General features: G+C 41.1%; 1 protein-coding gene across 1 annotated transcript; it reads left to right on the forward strand.

Annotated features, from left to right (window-relative positions):
* Nucleotides 1-194: 194 nt before the first annotated feature.
* CDC45 (cell division cycle 45) lies at nt 195-21,064 on the forward strand. Its single transcript, XM_090063153.1, has 19 exons — nt 195-337; nt 1,245-1,304; nt 1,587-1,679; nt 2,299-2,436; nt 2,972-3,115; nt 5,309-5,364; nt 5,896-5,944; nt 7,720-7,781; nt 9,503-9,553; nt 10,044-10,163; nt 10,607-10,738; nt 11,135-11,233; nt 11,691-11,852; nt 12,843-12,981; nt 14,001-14,084; nt 14,789-14,907; nt 15,685-15,761; nt 17,862-17,928; nt 19,286-21,064. The coding sequence occupies exons 1-18, from the start codon at nt 287-289 to the stop codon at nt 17,924-17,926; spliced, it is 1,701 nt and encodes a 566-aa protein (XP_089919279.1). The 5' UTR covers nt 195-286; the 3' UTR covers nt 17,927-17,928; nt 19,286-21,064.
* Nucleotides 21,065-21,101: the final 37 nt, after the last annotated feature.

A 21,101-nucleotide genomic window follows, 5' to 3' on the forward strand; every position in this document is an offset into this window, starting at 1 on the left:
GCCCACACTAAAAATGGCGGAAGGGGCAAGGCACAGCTAAACAAAATGGCCGTTCTTCCAGCCCCCGGGTTGGATTGGTCAGATCTCGATCACGTGATCACCTATGCCCACGGCAATTGGCGGAGGCTTTGGCCGAGCCAATCAGTACTGCGGGGGGCGGGCTTGCGGGTTGGGTGCCGAGGCTCGGAGGCCAATAGGGACGGACGTGATTTGGCGCCTGGTTTGAGTGCGGCGAGCAGGCGCCGGTAGCGACACCGACACCGGGACCGGGACCGGGACCGACACCATGTTCCTGTCGGACGTGCGCAAGGAGTTCTATGAGGTCATCGTCACCCAGGTGGATTCCACTGCCGGGCCCGCCCCGGGGTCTCTAATTCCCTGAGCGACACGGCACGTTACATTTATGGCGCGATGGATGTAAACCGGCCCCACGCGCGAAGTCCTTGTCACGCGATTAATGCTTCGTGGCGCGATCTCCGTCGCACACGCGGAGTCCTTCCCCCACCCCAGAAATGCCGGTCTGTGTCCGGCTATCGCAGTCAGCGCTTGTGACTGTGTAATTGAAGCGGGGGGATCGGCAGCTTTCGTGGGACCCCGGTGGCAGGGCCCGCCCAACGCCCCGCGTGGAGGCAGCGCCTGGCGGTGCCCGCTGGCGCCCCAGTTAACCCGGGGCCGGTTTCGTGGCGGCGCAGTTAGACGGGATAATAGAAGCACCCGCTGTTTTCGGTCGTTTGTGTTATTCATCAGGGTTTTCTGGTTAGGCCCCTGCAGATTTGTAAACGGGGAGGGTTCGCCTGTTTGCAGGTTATTGCAAGCCAGATCTTTTTTTTTTTTTTCCCCAGTAACATGTTATCAAGTCAATGCAAATATATTATTTTACCCTTATGTGTACGCCGGTTTGTGCGTGTCCTGTGGTCTGGCATGCATTTCCCCTGGCCTGTGCCAAGAGGCTGAATTAAACAGGAAGAGCCAGTAATGTGCAACGGAGCATGTGATCTTTGGCCAGTCCCTCTTTAATAATTAGTTGTCCCATATCTTTATTTTTTACAGCCCTTAGACAAGCTCATGCTCTCATTCCCACTTTTTGTGTTAATGTACTTGTTTGATATCACCTCTACCACAAGTCCTGATTCCTGTTTGGCTTGAAAGATTTTAAATCTTACCTATAGAAACTCAAGTCGTTGGAAATGACTGGAGTGTGCATCAAGTATCATATATTAATACTGTTTTCTAATGGTTTGCAGCGTGTTCTTCTTCTCGTTGCTTCAGATGTAGATGCATTATGTGCGTGTAAAATACTCCAAGTAAGTGAATGTTTGTTCTTATTATATATACTGCTAACAGTGGAAAATATATGGGAAAGATTTTAATGAAGTGTGGAAAGGAAAGTGAGAGGGAAGTGTTAACTTTAGTTTTAAACATTCAGTGTTTTATTTATGCTTAACCCTTTTTCTTCCTACCATTCATGATCCTGGGATTTCATGATAATTCCTCTTCAAAATCTTGCAGGGGAGTATTTTTCAGAAATATAGTAACTGTTACTAATTTTCTTCATTAGGTAACATTTCTTGTTTGCTTCTTTTTAGGCATTGTTTCAATGTGACCATGTACAGTACACATTAGTTCCAGTGTCTGGGTGGCAGGAACTTGAAACTGCATTTCTTGAACATAAAGATCAGGTAAAAAAAATAAAGTCACCAATGAGAGGGGTATGTGTGTGTGTGTGTGTTTAACATTGCCTCCTACTTATCTGTAATTTAAAGTGTCCTTTTTTCATGCCCAGTTCACTTCTAGGATCTAAGGTTGATATTTTTGTGGTTAGCTAAAATGATACTGAATAAAGTTAGGTGGATGATGGACAAATGGTTTGCATATTTCCCATATCCTGTTTTCATGTGCAACAGTCTCACCTAATTTAGCAAACTTTAACAAAAATTCAGCAAATGCTTCTGCTGTTTCAGTTACAGAATTTCTGTTGAAGTAAAACTTGCAAATGCCTCAATCTGTGCGTGGTTTAGATCATAAAGATCAAGACAAGTTTTGATTTTTATAAATTGAACTTGAATCCATCAACTGAGAGAGTTGTGAGCATTCATTGTCTGTACAGTGAAAACTAAAAGTATATCCTTCTATAAAAACGGCCTTTATTTTTTCCCCCTCAGTTTCCTTAACCAAGCTGCCTGAAACATAATTGTGTACAAAGTTAAATACTTTGGAGGTACAATAGTTTTGATAATTTCTTGGTTTTATTCTCCCACGTTACCTATTAAATTGGAGATTCCTTGTTTTCTTTTGCAGTTCAAGTATTTTGTTCTTATAAACTGTGGTGCCAACATTGACCTATTGGAGGTTCTGCAGCCTGAGGAGGACACCTTTTTTTTTGTTTGTGACACCCACAGGCCTATCAATGTAGTGAATGTTTACAATGACATGCAGGTAAATCCAATTGTCTAAGACGATATGCAGTTTAAACTGGCTCACGGTATCCAGTAAGTGATCTATCATTTTTCTATCCCTTGCAACAAAGGTGGTCTAACACAGCACAGTAAGTTCACTTCTTCTAGATTATATTGGTTGGAGACTGTAAATAATATAACTTTAAATTATGAATACTGAGCTAGTTATACTACAGTGCTAGACAGCTTCCACTTAACAGATATATTTTTCACTGAAAATCTACGTTCTCCTATGTTATTGGTGTTATAAATATAACCTTATTGATAAAGGAGAATAAACATTTCAATTTTTATTAATTCATAAGTGCAGAAGGTAGATCTTCTAGCTTGTCACTTGGGTTGATCACCTAATTCATATAAAGCAAAATCTTGGTGTTCTAGTAGGAACAGGTCAAATCCAGAGTGAATAAATTAGTCTTCTATGCTAAGAGGAACAACTAATAGATATTGCTAGGTTGGCTGAATATAAAGGGGTTTTTGGGTTTGACTTTTTTTTTAAATGCTTTTCTTCTTAGATTAAGCTGTTGGTTAAACCAGATGATGATCTTAATGTTCCTGCCTATGATGAAATCTTCAGAGATGACGAGGAGGAAGAGGAGGATTCTGGGAATGAAAGTGATGGGTCAGAACCTTCGGGGAAGCGCAAACGATTTGAAGAGGTATATTTCTTACAGCATTGGTCTGTGCAGGGAAGTGTGGAAATTTATATGTATACCCTGTTTTACAGAAAGCTTGATATTATTGCTTTGGTGTCATTTGCCTTTGAAACCCAAACAAAGTAGATTGTTACAGAAGGTAAAATAAGCCCTATTATAATGTTAAAAAATAAGAAAATTGAAGGACTGTAGGACATCTTATTCTTAGATAGATGTGCATGTTTAGAGGTTAGGAGTATTTATTGTTAACATAAATATATATTTTTTACAAAAACATATTTGGTAAAATAATTCATTTAAAGAAATTGAGGGTTTCAAAATAGTTGAACGTTTCTCAGCCCTCTATTTCCTTTGTGGATTAGATAAACAAAATAGGCTTTCTTGTTTGTTTATGAATTGTTTCTCGACTTTGAGTGTCTTAGGCATTGAACTAAACTAGTAGAATAAATAAATTTAAAAAAAGAAATTCTCTGCACTTGCAGAAGAGGTTGCTTCTTTCAAAAGCTGTTCTTTGAAAGAGATGAGATTAAGCTGCTTCGCCAGTGACTTCCAGTGGTTGGACTTCAAAATTTTGCCAGTGAACATGGATTTCTTGAATGTTTTGTTGTCTGTGGCTTTAGTAGATTATAGCAAATTTAGGCTAAACAGGTTGTCCTAATGTCACATTTTAAATAGGTTGGTTGAAAGAAAAATCGATTTTACCTGAATTAATTGGTCTTAATTTTTTTTTAATCCAGTTTCTGTACTGAAACCAACTTTGTCTCCCTGTGAATCTCCCAGCCTTTAGATGTATAGAAAGAAATAACTGTAGCTAAGTTATCATAACTCTGTCCTTTAAAAATGCTCCAAGAAAAGTGAAACACAGGAGCAAAGTATGTTTATTAAAACTTTATAATCATCTCACTGCAATGCGTCTACAAGACGCTACCTGCGCAGTAGCCTAATAACATTGCGCAGCACCATGTTGGGCAAGACCTAATATGCTACTGCACAGTAGTATTCGACTACTTGCTGCACAATTAGCGTCTGAAAAATCCCAATACTATATTGATTAGTACTTGGTTATCCAAGTGCAGTAAAAGCTCTGTTATCCGGCATCCCCCAGGAATTGGGGATGCCGGATAACAAAATATGCCGGTTAATTGAGCGGCCTGAACAGGTGTCCTTGCCTGTTCGGGCCGCTGCTTCTCCCACCATGTCCGGGGTGTCGTTGCCCCTCCCACGGGATCACTGACCCTCCCACGGGCCCTGAGGGACAGGGAGGCGGGCCCCGTGCAGCCTGCTATGCTTCAGGCCATGGGGGCTTGGCAGCACAGGCTGCTTTGCCTCAGGCTATGGTGGGCACTTCCAGTTTCTTTTTACGTTACAAGCTGGCATGCTGGTTAATAGAACATGTTGGCTTGTGAGCTTTTGGTTAACAGAGCTTTTACTGTACTAAACTTAAGGCGCAGTACTATGGCGCATTAATGAAAAAGTAGACACACCCACTGACCACAAAACTCAGATGCTTTACTCTTGGTTTTACAGTGGCTATTCTATTTCTGATTACTTTTACAGTCCTGTCCAAGTTTCATAGTTTCTAGGGTAAGAAGGGACCTGAGTAGATCATCTACTGCGACCCCCTGCCATGGCAGGAAAGATTACTGGGGTCAAACGACCCCAGCAAGGTGTTCATCCAACCTCCTCTTAAAGACCCCCAGGGTTGGGGCCAGCACCACTTCTCTTGGAAGTTGGTTCCAGACCCTAGCTGCCCTGACCGTGAAGTAGCACCTCCTGATATCTAGCCTAAATTCTTGATCAGGCAGTATCCCTAAAAGACCTTTATTAGTGCTTCAATCTTTTGAGGTGGTGGGAACTTTTTGGAGAGTGAAGGATCTGACCCAGTACTTTCAAGTATTAGGTGGTTATCGAAGTGTCAAATAAAGTCTTTCAGTTAATGCAATTGTAGTAGCTAAATCATGTAATAATTTCATTTTAATAAGGTAGTGAATTAAATGTGTAACAAATGAACAAAATAAAATATATTCCTTTATTAAAGCTTATTTTTATGGAAATATTTTAAAAAAGACTTTACATATCTGTAAAAATAAACTTTTGCAAAGCCTGAACATTAGATGCAATAGTTGTCAGTTTAAGTCTGAAGTAATTTATTTACTTGCTTACATCACATCTTTGGCATCTACCACCTGGCTGTAGGCTGTAGTGGAGAGAACAATGAAAAGACGAGAGAGGAGAGTGTGGGAAGCGCGCAGGTATGTGCCAGCATTCCTTGTTGTTTATATTTTTCTTTCCCTTTTGTAAATCTTAGTGTTGAGACCATGAAAGTCCTATTCTACACTGCTAATTCCATAAGATTTCATTATTTTATACTTTATTCAGAAGGTGGAGGTTAATGATGCATAAGTCCATATCTAGCGAAGACACTTGCTCCTTTTATTAGAAATATTTAGTTGTAAAGTTAACGTATGGTCAAATTCTTGCCTTGGTTTACTCCCTGTTCAGTCCAGTTAGTGACAGTGGGAATTCCTGGGTAGCTAATCAGTTGGAAAAATAAAAAGAAATAGGCTTTCATAATGTTGCTATTTCATCTTCAGTGTTGGAATTTTTATATAGCTTCTGTGTTGTTTTTTTGCCTGAGTTTCATATTTTTTCCTTGTCTGTTGTAAACATGATATTTAAGGGTTCCTTGACTCTGTTTGGTTTATGTAATGAACTTGGAAGTAGGGCAAGTTAATCACTTAAGAAAACATTTAAAAAAACAACAACTTTCTTCTCCCTTTCAGGCAAGAAATTCTCTTTGATTATGAGCAGTATGAATACCATGGGACCTCAGTAAGTTTTAAGCTGCTGTTTTTTCATTAAAGAAACAAACAAACAAGCTACCACAAAGAAAGTGTCTTCCTGTAATAAGAGAATAGGAGTACAGTAAAAACTGTGTTATCTGGCATCTCCTGGGAATAGGGGACACTGGATAACAAAATATGCCAGTTAACTGAGCGGCCAGAACAGGTGTTCTTGCCTGTTTGGGCTGCTGCTTCTCCCGCCACATCTGGGCCATTGCCGCCCCTCCCATGGGCCCCACGGGACAGAGGCAGGTCCCATGCAGGCTGTTTTGCCCTGGGCCGTGGGGGCTCAGCACCGGAGGCTGCTTTGCTCCAGGCTGTGGGGGCTTGGCAAAACCAGAAGTGCCAAGCGGTGGGCACTTCCAGTTTCACTTTATCTTACCAGCCGGCATGCCAGTCGATAGATCGTGCTGGCTTGGAAGGTGCCGGTTAATGCAGCTTTTGCTGTATATTGACTATTTATTAAGTACTTCTGACTCAAGCTAACTTATCCTGCATCAAGATATTGCATGTTCTAAGGGTGTGCAAAGCAGGCTGTATTCGATTCGGATTCAGCCCGAATCGGGGACAGTATTTCAGTTAGTTGATTTGGATCATTGGCCTGATTCGATTCAGCTGAATCAAAATCTGAAGATTCAGTGCTGATTCAGAGAATCAGTGATTCAGCCATAGACACAGCTTTAAATGTTTTTTTCTACATGCCTCAAGGTACCAGGCGCAGCTCGTGATCACTGCGATGCTGGGGCGGATGGAGCATCGCACAGCGGGACAGGGGGCCCCCCACATGCTTGGCGGTGAACCCAAAAGTGGACTGGAAGTAGTTCCAGTCCACTTCCAGGTCTGCCAAGGAGCACACAAGGGGGGCTCCCCCTATGCCTCCCACCCCCCCAGCTCAGCAATCGGCTGTGGGGGGGGACGCCCAGCGCGCTCCCTGGCTGGACTGGAAGTACTTCTGGATCTGTTGCCAAGCGTGCTGATGACTCTCCCGTGCTCCTGTGGGATGCTCCATGCACCCCAGCATCGCAGCATTCCTGAGCCGCCTGGTACCTTGAGGTGTGTAGAAATAACATTTAAACCTGTGTCTGTGTCCGAATTGTCAAATCTTTCCGAATTGATTTGGAAGGTTCCAATTTGATTCAGAGAGATTAAAGGGTCTCCTGATTCGATTCAGATTCGAAGATTTGGCCACCAAATCTCTGCCGAATCGAATCAGTGACCAAAGCTTTGCACATTCCTAGCATATTCTATACAGTAATAGAAGGGAAATAGTGGTTCTTTATTCTAGAGTCACCTGGAAGTTTCTAAATTTAAGATGCTGTAGGATGATCTTTAGTGCTTGGCGGGGCCTGTCCTTTGAAGATCTAATCTGATTATACTCACACATGCATGTTACTCAGTTTACTTTTCAAATGAGAGGGGCCAAGTAGTTTGAGATTTGTACCTTTTATATTCAAGGGTTATAGATTTGTGAAATCTAAACTGTAAATAACTAAATTGTTCTTTCTGGAAACTAGCAGCTTATCAGAATAATTAATTTTTTTGTGAAAAGTAGTTTATATATGAAAGCATAATTGTTTTTCAGCAGTGTAATGCATATTTTCTTTGACATCTTGGGAAACAGGACGCTGGAATTCTTGGATTTGAACCTACCTCTAAAAGAAGCTTTATACTAAGCTGGTGCTTGAGAATAACACTTCTGCAGCTTGTTTTTAATGTGAAACTAATGTTATGGTTCCTCATCTATTTGTCTTTTTCCTCCTGTAGTCTGCCATAGTGATGTTCGATTTGGCCTGGAAAATGTCTAAAGACTTGAATGACATGTTGTGGTAAGTAGCCCCGTTATAGTGCTAATGTTCACTGTCTGTAGTAAAAAGTGGGCCAGACATGCAAAATTTCCAAATGGTATTTATATTCAGTACTAGCCAGTTGCCCATCGAGGATGACGGGTGTGGGGCGGGGGATGACTGGGGTGGAGTACCACCACCTAACGCCCCATGCTGACACTGTTCTGTCTCTTGCAGGGAGCGAAGTTGGGGAGCTGAGGTTAGCACTGCTGGCCTCAGCTCCCCAACCCTCTGTCCAGTCCTTGGCGGCACTCCCCCCACATTTGAAGCACTCTGATTGGCTGTTTCCATTAGCCAATCAGAGTGTGAATAAAGCGTTAGCGACAGAAAGACTTAGGCTTTTATAATATTAGAATTATTGCAGAGTATATGTATGTATCTAAATATACATAGGTTTTTTTTGTGTGTGAATGTGATTAGAGATGGGTTCCTCCATTGAAAATTTGGCTATTGTACTTCAACAGAAACTTGCTACATGAATCAGTTGAAACTATTCCTTTGGCCACCTGTCATTAATTCTGCCCAGTAGAAATACAGTTACTTGATACATTGGTTACATTCATATCTATTTAACTAATATGTACTGCTGCAGCACCCTGGCTGAGAATCACTGCAATAGTAGTAGGGCTGCACTGATAAAGATTTTCTTGGCCAATACTGATGGCAGATTATTAACAAGCTATATTGGCTGATACTAATCCAGTAGCCAGTTTAAAGGAATGCAGCGTCCAGCTGGTAAGTCTGTGAAAGGGAAGGAGAACGGGCTGGGGCAGGGTAGACAGTGAATGGACCCTGGAAATGGGGCAGAGTTGTAAGTGGCTTGTCTGGGGTGCACAAAGTGCCTGGGGGGTAGCTCCCCTTCTCTGCACGCACCCTCCAGGTGAAGCATGTGCCCCCTGGATTTGCATGTGGGGCGAGGGCAAGTTGTCCACTTCCAGGCCAGGGGCTGCACCAGCCTCTTCCTGACAGCGGGTCCAGGGCAGGTGGAAGCAGGTGGTGGTGCTGAGAGGGGGTGAACTCTAGGCACCCCAAAATTCCTCATAGTCCGCCCTCCAAGCACTGCACCCAGCCTCCCTGCCAGGAAGAGGCCAGCACAGCCCTTGGCCCTGAGCCCACAGCAGGTAGCCCATCCTTGCCCCACACACAAATCTGAGGGGCACATGCCCCCCCCATGCCATCCCCAGAGGTGTGTGCAGCAGCGGGGAGCTGCCCTACCCCCCCGGGGTCCACTCCCCACTGTGACTGGTCAGCACATACCCCTGCCCCAGCCCCTCCCTCACCATGGGGGCCTCAATCTGACCACACACACTCGCACACACCCCTTCCTTTTCACACATGCCCCTTTCCCCACAGACTTATCAACAGGACACTGCTCTCCAAGCTGCCAGGCTACACTCCAGGTCCCATGCATGGTGGCTGTGTGCATGCATGCAGCATTTATCAGTGACATTATCAGCTTCTCTGTCCAAAAAAGCCAATTGCCGATAATGTTAATTTTCCTTTTATTGGTGCCGATCCAATATGCAACCGATATGCAATAGGTATTAAGTTAGTACAGAACTGTCTTGACATCGGTTGTACACAAATCTTATTTAATGTAGCAGACTCCTCCTCTATGAGGACTCTACAGCGTCTGTAAGGTGAACTTTTATGTGCTGGACTAAAGTCTTTTTCCTATCTGACTCTATTTTTTCCATTTTCAGGTGGGCTATTGTTGGGCTAACAGACCAGTGGGTTCAAGATAAAATCACTCAGTAAGTTGTCGATTTGTCTTTGTTGAAATAAGTAATAGAAATTGTGATGCATGTTAAACAACCTACACTTGGAATAGACTATTGAATATCTTAATGAATGTATGTGGAGTTGCTGAGATCGTAAGGAAGCAGTGATTAGTGGTGGGACACTGGAAGGGTAACTTGATAGCTGTAACTTTGATTGAAGGAAAAATTGCAGTTCACCCTGTACTCCTGAGCATTTTCTTGCTTATTTTACTCTTTAAAATTTGGAAGCATGCCATTTTCTGTGTATGTGTTTTATTTATTGATTGTTTTTTCGATGTACTGTCGAGTATCAAAAAAACCTTAAACGCTTTTTGCAAAAATCTTTTAAAAAATTGGTTCTCATTTTTGTGAAGTTGACTAGGCATTGTGTACCTCTCAAGGAAAAGTAGATAATAGAAATGGACATCTGAAGGGGAAGAAAGTAAAGTGACTCTTGTGTATGGGTTGTTGTTTTTTTTTAAAGAATGAAATATGTGACCGATATTGGAATCCTACAGCGTCATGTGTCACGGCATAATCATCGCAATGAAGATGAAGAGAACTCCCTTTCTATTGATTGCATGAGAATAGCATTTGAATACGAGTATCCTTGCCTAAAATTAGACATTAACTTTATGCTAATCTATAAATATCCAGGAGTTTAAATAAAATAAACAATAGAAAAACCCTGATGTGACAGATTCAAGGCCTCATCTAGGAAAAAGAAACTTAAGTTTCCCTTTGTACTAGGAAATATGTTCCCAGGGAAAAAAAATGGTGTTGACCAAGTGTATGTGGGTACAATTTCTAAGTTGATATGCAGACCCAAGGGAAAGAATGATGGCTATACAAGCATATTCACTGTGTTGAGTTGTTTTATACACCCGGAACTCTATTCCAATGGGATAGTTAATAAAGAAGCAATTAGGCCTGGTGAAGGTGGCAAGTAGGGAAATTAAGACTACTAATTAAGGTAATAACTAACTAACTAAGTTTTAAAGCATGTACATCATAATTATTTTCCCTAATTTCAGTCCACACCTTCAGTCTGCGCTTGGCCCTTTATCAGCATTGGTCCCTGTATGAAAGCCTGTGTAACACCTGTTATACATCTGCCAGTCTAAAGCTTTGGTCTGTTCAAGGGCAGAAGAGACTACAGGAATTTCTGGCGGAAATGGGGTAAGTTATGAGGATCAACTGAGGAAAAGAAAAAACGCTTTTTCCATAATAGTAGGTGTGTGAAAATGCTGAGAGCCTAATAATGTCATGGTCATAACTGCTCACCTCAAAACTTAATTAAATATGAAAATGGCACTATGGGCAGATAATGGTACCTGTGCTTTGCTTAGCCTGCTGCACTCATTCATTCAGCAAGACATTTTTAGCTATTGAACTGAATTTAGTAGTTGATCAATGAAGTGATCTTCATCCTTCTTGCAGTATTTTATGTAGATGAACACAGAAGTGCTTTTAATCTAGTGTTAATGGAAAGAAACTGTTCCTGTGCTTGGAATGCAGGTAATTTAACTGTTCATCCCTAAATGTGCACAATGATGTATTTTTTCCACATTGTAGGTTGCCTTTGAAGCAGGTGAAACAAAAGTTTAATTCCATGGACATGGCCTTAAAGGAGAACCTGCGGGACATGATTGAAGAATCTGCTAACAAATTTGGGTAACATTTTTTTTAAAAACCCAACCTTTTTAAGTACCCAGATTCAGTTACTTTCAAACCTTTCAGCTGCTGTGATAGTATAGATAATAAATACATAGTAGTTTTATTTTTCCGACCTAACAGCCTGGAAAAAGTTGACCTGACTTTAAAAGGCACTTTGGCAGAGTAGGGCTTCTAGGCATTTTCCCATTATTGCAGCATTAGACTTAGAACTTCTAACTCCTGGTGTTATCCTCTGTCCAAATCATTTGTGAAGTTGATTCTTAAGTTTCAAGAGGATGTCACAGCTTGTCTCAGAAGCCATACATAATTGTAAAGTAAATACATGCAGAAATAGAGATAATTTATTATTATAGGCTAGCCAGAGAAAAGTTGAAACTTTAGCTTTCTTTGGGGGTGACCAGTGTTAATAATTAAAATGTTATAATAACTGTTTTGATTTGATCTACTTTTACAGAATGAAAGATTTAAGAGTGCAGACTTTCAGCATTCACTTTGGTTTTAAGAATAAGTTTTTAGCAAGTGACATAGTGTATGCAACGGCTTCTCTAATGGAGAATATAGAGAAGGAGGAGCCTGGAACTGCTAGTTTTATCAAGGCTTTGGACAGTCTCTCCAGGTATAGTGTATATGTGCTCTCCATCTCATCTTGTCTAATTTTGGCTGAGTACAGATATTTGGGGGCGTTAGGGGGAGGTTAAATTGATTCAAAATGGCTGCCCAATATCAGGTAAGTCAGGATGGGGGGGGGGGCGGGCTGGCTAGCTGGCACGTTGGGTGTCCAGCAGGCTGGAGAGGATTGGGGTCTGCTGGGAGATAGGGAGGCAGGTGTGACCTGTGGGTGGGGAGGGAGGAAGGCACAACCTGCGAGGGGTTGGGGGGTGGCACAACCCATAGGTAGAATGGGGCAGGGTTCTCCCCAGTGAACCTCTACCCAATCTCTCCCCCCAACAGGATTTACTTGCTCAGCTCTAGCAGCAGCAAACACTGATAAAAGCAGCTGCACCCAGAGTAGCTTGTGAGATGGGGGTGGAAAGTGCTGGCTGGGGGGAAGAGCAAGGGGCCAGGGTGCAAAAAATAGACCAGTGCAGGGGAAGGGGAGGGTGAAGAAAGCAGCACCAGCATTGCGGCTAGTGGCTTGGTTTTCCTAGCCCCGGGGCTGCGCAGGGGAAGTGGACAGAAGTTCCGTGCACTGGTTTGACCTAAATTGAATGAGTCTGATACTACATAGATCCAGGTTTATCTTAAACTAGGTTCTGCAATTTTTAAGCTGGTTTGTGTGCATGGAACTTCTGTTCAGTTACAGGTTTAGACTGATTGTCAGTCACTGACCAGGTGTGTAAGTGTAAGGTCAGCACTGGAACAAGCTAAGTTTAAATCAGGCTGCCATTTTGGACCCGATTTAACCTCCTGAATGTCTGTAGTTAGCCTTTGTGTTTGTGTAATTAAGGTTGAGTTTGACTTTAAAATACTCTAATAGCAGAATCAAAGTTAATCCCTTTATGAATAGAATCGAGAAGCAACTCAGTTTATCATGAGATTTATTTATGTATTTATTTAGTTATTTATTAATTAAATAATTTCTCTTCCTTCCTTTGCTCTACCATAGGAGTAACCTGGAGAAGCTGTACCACGGTCTGGAACTAGCCAAAAAGCAGTTACGTGCCATTCAGCAGACTGTGGCCAGCTGTATCTGTACTAATCTTGTAATATCTCAAGGGCCTTTTCTCTATTGCTGTCTCATGGAGGTCAGAATTTTGTTGGTTCTATATTGGACTTCTTGTTTAGTAAAACTGATTCCTAAGTGGCAAGCTGTTAAGAAGATTTGACTAGAAAGTCTGAAATAATTTAGTTTTCTGTATTGCATTGGCTGGCCTACATCTTCCCCTGAATGTTCCTCTTTGTAAAAATTGGTAGTTTGGCGGGGTTCTGGTTTAACATGCAAATTAGCATGGTGATTAATCCTTCTAGGGTGCATCTACATATGCAAATAATCCAGGAGCAGTTTGTAGAGGAAAGTACTCTAGAGTAAACTCTCCTGGGCGTGCATGTACTTGTGCAGGGATGTTGGAGCAAACTTGCTGCTCCAGCAGCAGACTGCTTTCATTGCCTGTGGCCCTACACCAGACCCCTGCAGCGGCCAGGAGATGCTCTAGGCTTCCCCTGTGTGCTAGCCGCTGGCAGGTAGTACCAGGCCAGTCATGAAGCAGGGGTTGGGGGCTCCCTGCTGCCAGGGTAGGGGGACTTAGTCCCCGCCTGGACTCCAGTGGTGGAGCCCACCCTGGCAGCAGGCAGCTCCCCAGGACAGGAAGCAATCTCCCACCCCCTTTTGTTTGGCTGACCAGGAGCACATTTGCTCCTAGTCGGGTGTCTACATGTGCACTACTGTGCAGTAACTAAGCAAAAGTAAATTTGCTACTTGCCTTTGCAGGTAGCAAATTTACTCATGATTAGAGCAATTTACTGTGCAGTTAGCATCTGCATGTGTAGATGCGGACATTTACTGCACAGTAAATTGCTCTACTGCACAGTAAAGCATCTCGTGTAGACATGCCCTTAGAGTCTTAACTTGCGTAGTTTAGGCAAGGTTCCTTAATCTTCCCATTTTATATGAAAACAAACGGGGCTCATTTAATGGAAATGTTCCTAGAGTGACATGCAGCTTTTAAAACTGCTGGTCATTCTGAAGATGAAATAGATCAGAGACAGAAATATCCTTAAATGTAACTTAATTAATAACACTTTTTTTTCTCCTCCCCCACTTAAGGGCACTCCAGATGTGAAGTTGTTCTCCAGACCAGTATCTTTGTGCCTGCTCAGTAAATACTTACTCAAGTCATTTGTTTGCTCTGTAAGTTTACAAGCTTGTAATTAGCTAAGTTTTGGACTGAGTACATAGTTACCATTCTTCTGTGGATTATTTATTAAATGGATTATTAAAGTACTAAATTTTTCAAGTGACCTTTTTCAGCTAATGGGCTGTTTAGATGGCCTTTGCACCAGTATACAAATTCTGCCATTGAGAAGGTCCCAATCTCAGGATCTGCTAAACTGGAAATAGCTCTTTGTAGATCTTGACCCTTCTGATGCTCTGCAGTGTATCACAATAATTATTAAAACAACCAACTTGCCCTCTGTTGATGAAATAAATGTCTTTTTAGTTGTACCTTATTCATTGCCTAAGGCGCACTTGTATCACTTAGCTTTCTCTAACCAAGTGATTCTCAACTAGGGTACTATAGCACCCTGGGGTGCCTTAAGGTCCTTTCAAGGGTGTCATGCATTTTAGCACTTTTAGATATGCAAACATGATTCATTTGATGAACCCAGAGGGTTCAAATAGGAATCCATCGTGTTACAAACGTTCTAACCTGTTGTGGTCTTTCTGAGTGCTTTGCAACAGAAAAACTGGTCTATTATTTTTCTGTAGTCAAAAAAGAGTGAAAACTAAGAGCTGGAATTTTTCAAGGCATGCCTTGGGTCCAATGAGTAGTGCCTCAAGTCTAAAAAGCTTGAGAACCACTGGTCTAACCAAAAGGACTTTCTGCCTTCTAGACAAAAAATAAGCGCTGTAAATTGCTGCCATTGATCGTGGCAGCACCCATGGATGTTGAGCAGGGAACAGTGATCATGGTGGGGATTCCTCCAGAGACAGAAAGCTCTGACAAAAAGAAGTAAGTTTTTTTTGCTATGTCTCTTCCCTCAAGAGCATTTGTAGACTTACGCTTACATAGAAGCAGGTTATCTGAGCTAGAACTATTAGTTTAATGCTAAATATGTTTATCTTAATGGTGGTTTAAAGACTAACTGTACATCCTTAAAATATTGCCTGCTATAGGCATCTAACTTTTTGAATGAAAGGTGACAGTCATGTGTTGCTTAGCTATTACAAATTTGTTTTCTGACTCTTTTGTTCACTTACATTGAACAACACATTCTTTTTATGATATATAAACACCAGTCATCATCATGATGAAGATTAGAAGCAGCAAATATTTTTGTGCTGTTTAAGACTTGATTTTTTTTCTGACTGTAAACTGTGTTTCAGGTGCTTGCTTAGTAGGCCATTTGCCATTGACAAACTTAAGAAAAATATCTACATTAGAATAATCAAGAGTTATAATCAGGTGTTGTTTTTATAATTTAAAGGAAAAGTCTTATTGGGTTTTTGTGGAGCTAAATCGAGCATTGTTGCTTTTGCTGACTGGAACATGTATACTATGACTGCACCCTTACAGGAGATTATCTCTCTTGAACCAGGCATGTTGTTTGTGAAGGAAAAAATATATTTTTATCTCCTATGTCTCATTTGAGAAGTTAATAACTGCTCTGTTAATTTAATGGTGTTGGTTGTAGCTATGTTGGTCTAAGGACATAGGCAAGAACTTTGTCTGTTAATTTAGTGACCTATATATTTCCTAATGTGTAGTGGGTGTGGTTTTTTCTCTTAGCTTTTTTGGCAGAGCGTTTGAGAAGGCAGCAGAGAGCACACATTCTAGGACTTTACACAACCATTTTGACATGTCTAGTAAGTCATTTTATCTTTTGTATTCACTTGTGGCATATTACCAGGATTTCCTTTAGGGGTCACTATTCTCACTATTTTAGCTACGAATCCCTAAAATATCTTCACCATTTTACGAACTGAATATTGCTATGAGCAGTTTTATTAACACATGTGCTCTGAATGCTATCCCTGGTGGACAGGGTAGCGTGCAAGTGTGCAGTGCAGCACATTTTCTGTAATGTAATACACAATCCAGACTATAGCACTGTAACCATTTTTGTTTCTCATTTGGCATCCTGCATCTTTACTTAAAAGTAAAAAACCTTTTTACTTGTCCTGTCAGACCAACCTGGTGGCCTTTTATGATCAGATCACCAGATCATTAGATGCAGGGGTAGCAGTGGACATAGTCTTCCTGGACTTCCGGAAGGCTTTTGACACTGTCTCTCACCCTGTTCTCATTAAGAAACTGGGGGGCTGTGGTGTAGACACCCACACAGTCAAATGGGTCGCCAACTGGCTGGAGGGCCGCACCCAGAGGGTGGTAGTGGATGGGTCCTTCTCAACCTGGGGGGATGTGGGCAGTGGGGTTCCACAGGGCTCTGTCTTCGGGCCCACGCTGTTCAACATCTTCATCAGTGATTTGGACAAGGGGGTAAAAAGCACCCTGTTCACATTTGCTGATGACACTAAGATGTGGGGGGCCGTGGGCACACTGGAAGGATGCAACAGGCTACAATCAGACGTAGACAGGTTACAAGGGTGGGCGGATGAGAATAGGATGGGTTTCAACACAGAAAAGTGCAAGGTGATGCACCTCGGGAGGAACAACTGGCACCATACCTACAGGCTGGGGAACTCCCTTCTTGTCAGTGCAGAGGTAGAGAAGGATCTTGGGGTCATCATTGACTCCAGGATGAACATGGGCCGGCAGTGTGGGGATGCAGTCAGGAAGGCCAACCGCACCTTGTCACGCATCCACAGATGCATCTCGAGCAGGTCCAAAGAGGTGATCCTCCCCCTCTGTGGCACTGGTCAGGCCGCAGTTGGAGTACTGCGTCCAGTTCTGGGTGCCGCACTTCAAGACGGATGTGGACAGCATGGAGAGGGTCCAGAGGAGGCCACTCATATGATCAGGGGACAGCAGGGCAGGCCCTATGAGGAGAGGCTATGGGACCTGAACCTGTTCAGCCTCCAAAAGAGAAGGCTGAAGGGAGATCTTGTGGCCTGTTATAAACTAGTCAGGGGGGATCAGCAGGCATTGGGGGAGTCACTGTTCCCACAAGCACCGCCAGTAGTGACCAGGAATAGTGGTCACAAGCTGGCAGAGGGTAGGTTTAGGTTACATATCAGGAGGCACGACTTCACGGTCAGGGCGGCTAGGGTCTGGAACCAACTTCCAAGAGAAGTGGTGCAGGCTCCTACCCTGGGGGTCTTTAAGAGGAGGTTGGATGAACATCTTGCTGGGGTCGTTTGACCCCAGTATTCTTTCCTGCCATGGCAGGGGGTCAGACTAGATGATCTGCTCAGGTCCCTTCCGACCCTAGAAACTGAAACTATTAGCTGGAATTGTATAAACCTCTTAATTTTTGAGAGAAAAACTTTTTAATTGGAATAATAATTTTTTTTTCTACCAAAGCTCCTGGATTTACAATAACCAATTATAATTATGTGCAAGTTTTCTGTAGACTTACATACATCAGCATCTTTACAATTTATTTGGTTTATTCAAGTGTGCGATGAAAGTCATACAAAAGGACAGGGATTTCATATCCTTTTATTCAAAGAACTTGTATTGAAACCTAAACTTTCCCAGTCTTTGTATGTTTTTCAAACTGAAAATTATGACCTAGTTATGTTAGGTGGTGTCTGGAGAAAAACTAGAGTATGTTTCATCCACTGATTTAAAAATAGTGATTGTATTAAATAGTGAGAGCCTGAAACTTTGAAATTCCTTAAATTTTGGTTTAAGGTACAGTCAGCTAGATATTTCAATGTTGTCCAGATCTTTTATTTCTCTCTCTAAAGTTGATTGGAATTATTAAGTAATATTTGTAGTGTATGAGATTTATTGCATCTGGAACTTGTCTGCTGTACTAATAAGAACTTTAATTGTTTTAGTAATTGAACTGAAAACTGAAGATAGGAGCAAATTTCTGGATGCACTTATTTCTCTCTTGTCTTAATGGTAAGAACCCATATAGTTGTTGTAGGGTCTCAGTGTACTGATTCCCAAACGGGTGGTCCATAAGGCCTTTACAAATGGCTTACAAATTGTCCCAGGAATGTCTCTCACTTCATTACTTTTTTTAATTTTAAGTTTAATATGGGTGCATAATGATTGATAAAACAAGTACCCTAAATACATGAGATAAAAAAATGATATGCTCTGAAAAGATTTCTTGTGTGGTCACCATCTTGAAACTCTTTAGCTATAAATTTTAGGTGAAGTGCTTTAAAAAAATAACATTGTATGTTGATTCAACAGTTAAGTAATGTGCCTTTTATAAATGTGATAGAATACCAACTTGATTTAAAAACAAAGAAACACTACTTTGTAGCTGCAACTTTTATTTTTTTCTGAGAGACTTACTTAAGCTTTCCGTATCTGTCAAATGTTTTCTTTTGTGGTAGTTTGCAGGGTTTTAATCAGGAAAGGGAACAGGCTACTTCTGTTTTGAAACATTGCCAAAATCCAAAAGATTAAAAATCAAGGTTGATGCTCCGTCCTTGTCTTGTCCCTTTTTAAATTTTTTTTTTTTTATTATTCATAACAATGTACTTAAGTTCAGGACACAATCTTGGCCATAGGGGTTCATTTCCTGCATTTGCATATCTGTTATAGCCTTAATATGGTATAAATATAATTAGCATTTGTTATGGCCTGCCTTGATGGCACATGGGTTTTTGTTTGGAATAAGGTTGGGACTCCTTAACTTTAGGTATGTCAGTATACTTTTAGAGCACAACTTCGTATGCCCTTGTAGGATATGCTGTTCATAAGTAGACAACATAATTACATAAAACTTTCATTCAGTTTGAGACTTAACATTGAGCATTTGTGATTTCATTTTCAGTGGTTTATTTGTTCAATTTATACAGGTAGTGTTCATTTTAGTGCTCAGTTAAGACCTGGTCTACTTAGTCAAACTTGTTCTCTTCTGAAATTTCTTAAGAACTGTCTTATAACTAATCTGGGAAACGTGATGACAGGTGGTGGGGTTAAGGCACAACTAACTCTCAGCTAGTTTGGCCTCCACTGAACAGCACAACAGTGTCAACCTCAAAACATTTAGAAATATCTGGGTAATTGTTTAGGGACATGGAAAATATTGCTGTAGATATTGGCTATAAAGGATTGTCATCTAAATCCTCAAATAACCCCCATTCCTCTGTTTTGACCACTTTTTTATTAAATATTGTTCTTGTATTGATGTATTGTAAGCAGGAGAGGATTTTTAGATGTGCTAAATGGCTTTCTAATGCATGTTGAGAAATGATCCTCGGTAGTCGCCTGTGAGATAACTGACTCTTCCCCTTTATAGATATGAAAACTGAGACATGAGATTGAGACTTGCCCAAGGTCACACAGTGATAGATATCAGACTAGAACCCTGGAGGTCTACATGAATTATGTATCCTGCTTCGTCAAGCACCAGATACACAGTATATGGTTTTCTGTTCTTTCTTGTTCAAAAGTATGAACCAGTAGGTTACCAGCTGGTATTGTCACTTGTTAGGCCATCACCAGTCAATGGTTTTCAAGACCACTTTTGCTGCCCTGCTGCACTTCAGTCTGGCTTTGGTTTATCTTCTGCCTTCATTCCATGAAGATGCACTTTGGCTTTGTGAAACAGCCAAAGGACCAAATGGGCAGAATGTCCTGCAGATGTCCCCCGTACCTTCAGGGTTCACGGTGTTTATAACTGTAATGCCTTGTCTTGTTGTCTTCCTATATATTTTGGAACAGGCATGGACTCCATTCACCTTAAAAAAATGACAACCCTCCAACTAAAAAACATTTGTTTACCTATACCCTCCTGATAATAAGAGGTAATAGGCACTGCTACTTGGATCCTGTAGTTTCAGGCTTTCAGATGAGTTGGAGCAGAAAGAAACAGTACTTATGAAGTAGGTTTCTATAACAGTTCTTGATAATCCGGGGCTCTTCTACATGTTTCTGTGCCAATATTGATGTTAATAAGTTTATAATACTGCCATTCAACTGATCTTTTTTTCAGTGTGTGTTAAAAAGCTAAGGATAAATTTATCTTGTGTATGTTTATAGAGGGAGCTCAGTTGGGTAAGGAGAAAAAAAAATGGATCCAGGAATTGGTGTCTCTGCTTAGCAAGCCTGAATAGCACAGGGAAATCTGTTAAAGAGAGGGTGCTTTGTTACAGAAATTGGTGGGTTGTTCCTTTTTTTTATTTTAAAGGTAGGGGAGGGTTCCAATCAGGTGTCCAGTATATTGAGATTTGATAAACAACCAGAATGTAGCTCTTCATATTTTCACTTTATGGAAGTAATAGTTCTGTGAGGCATAGTTTTAGGATTATAGGTCTCATGCATCCAAATACTGAACAACCACAAGTACTAAAGGAAAGCATTGCTGGTCTGCAGTATTTGTATGTTGTTACAAGCACCTCCTGAAGAAGACTTCCATCCCAATACCATTTCCTTAGTCAGTCATTCTGGTATTGTACTGTCAATTATAATATGGCTTTGGGAATGGTATTCTAGAAGTTGAGTTTGTGATGCTCATGCATAGCTTCGGCAGTGTTTGGATATTAATTCAAATTAATTAGTTCAATCTCAGCTCCTTTCCAGGGTAAAGCCCCTCAAGCTGAGTCCTAGATGATTTTTAGCCATGTGAAAGCTTTATTGAGCAGCAAAGCAACTAAATTATCTGTTTGATATTCAACATTATCAGACATAACTTAAGGGATAAGCATCTAAAAGTAAATTATAAGGATATAGAAAAAGTATCTGATGATAGCTATATTCAGATCATCTAATGCAGTTCTGCATAAAGCTTTTACTTCTTGTATTAAAGCTGGTGTTTTATTTTTTCTGTGTTTGGAGGTATATTTTAAAGGCTTTTTCTTTTTCTTTCAATTTTTGCTTGGATTCATGTGATTTTTTTTTTTTAAATTGCTTTTCTTGTATATTGAGCATGTAAAGATTTTGTTGTCTATGTTCTGCCATATTTTGTACAGATTTTTTTATATAGTTTAATTTGAAATCAATGGGATTTTAGATGTAGCCAGCATAAAATTTTTACTTGTATTTCACATCAAATAAAGTTGTTTTAATACTTCATCTTGTTCCATCAATTTCATTTACTTGCCAGATTGCAGTAG

Source organism: Crocodylus siamensis, chromosome 9 (assembly GCF_052110815.1).
Source record: "Crocodylus siamensis isolate JL-2025a chromosome 9, ASM5211081v1, whole genome shotgun sequence".
Lineage (NCBI taxonomy): Eukaryota > Metazoa > Chordata > Crocodylia > Crocodylidae > Crocodylus > Crocodylus siamensis.

Coding starts and splice junctions, on each gene's coding strand:
- CDC45 (XM_090063153.1), top strand. CDS start 287: ATGTTCCTGTCGGACGTGCGCAAGGAGTTCTATGAGGTCATCGTCACC. Junction 11,853..12,842: donor GCTTTGGACAGTCTCTCCAG/GTATAGTGTATA, acceptor GCTCTACCATAG/GAGTAACCTGGAGAAGCTGT. Junction 12,982..14,000: donor TCTATTGCTGTCTCATGGAG/GTCAGAATTTTG, acceptor CCCCCACTTAAG/GGCACTCCAGATGTGAAGTT.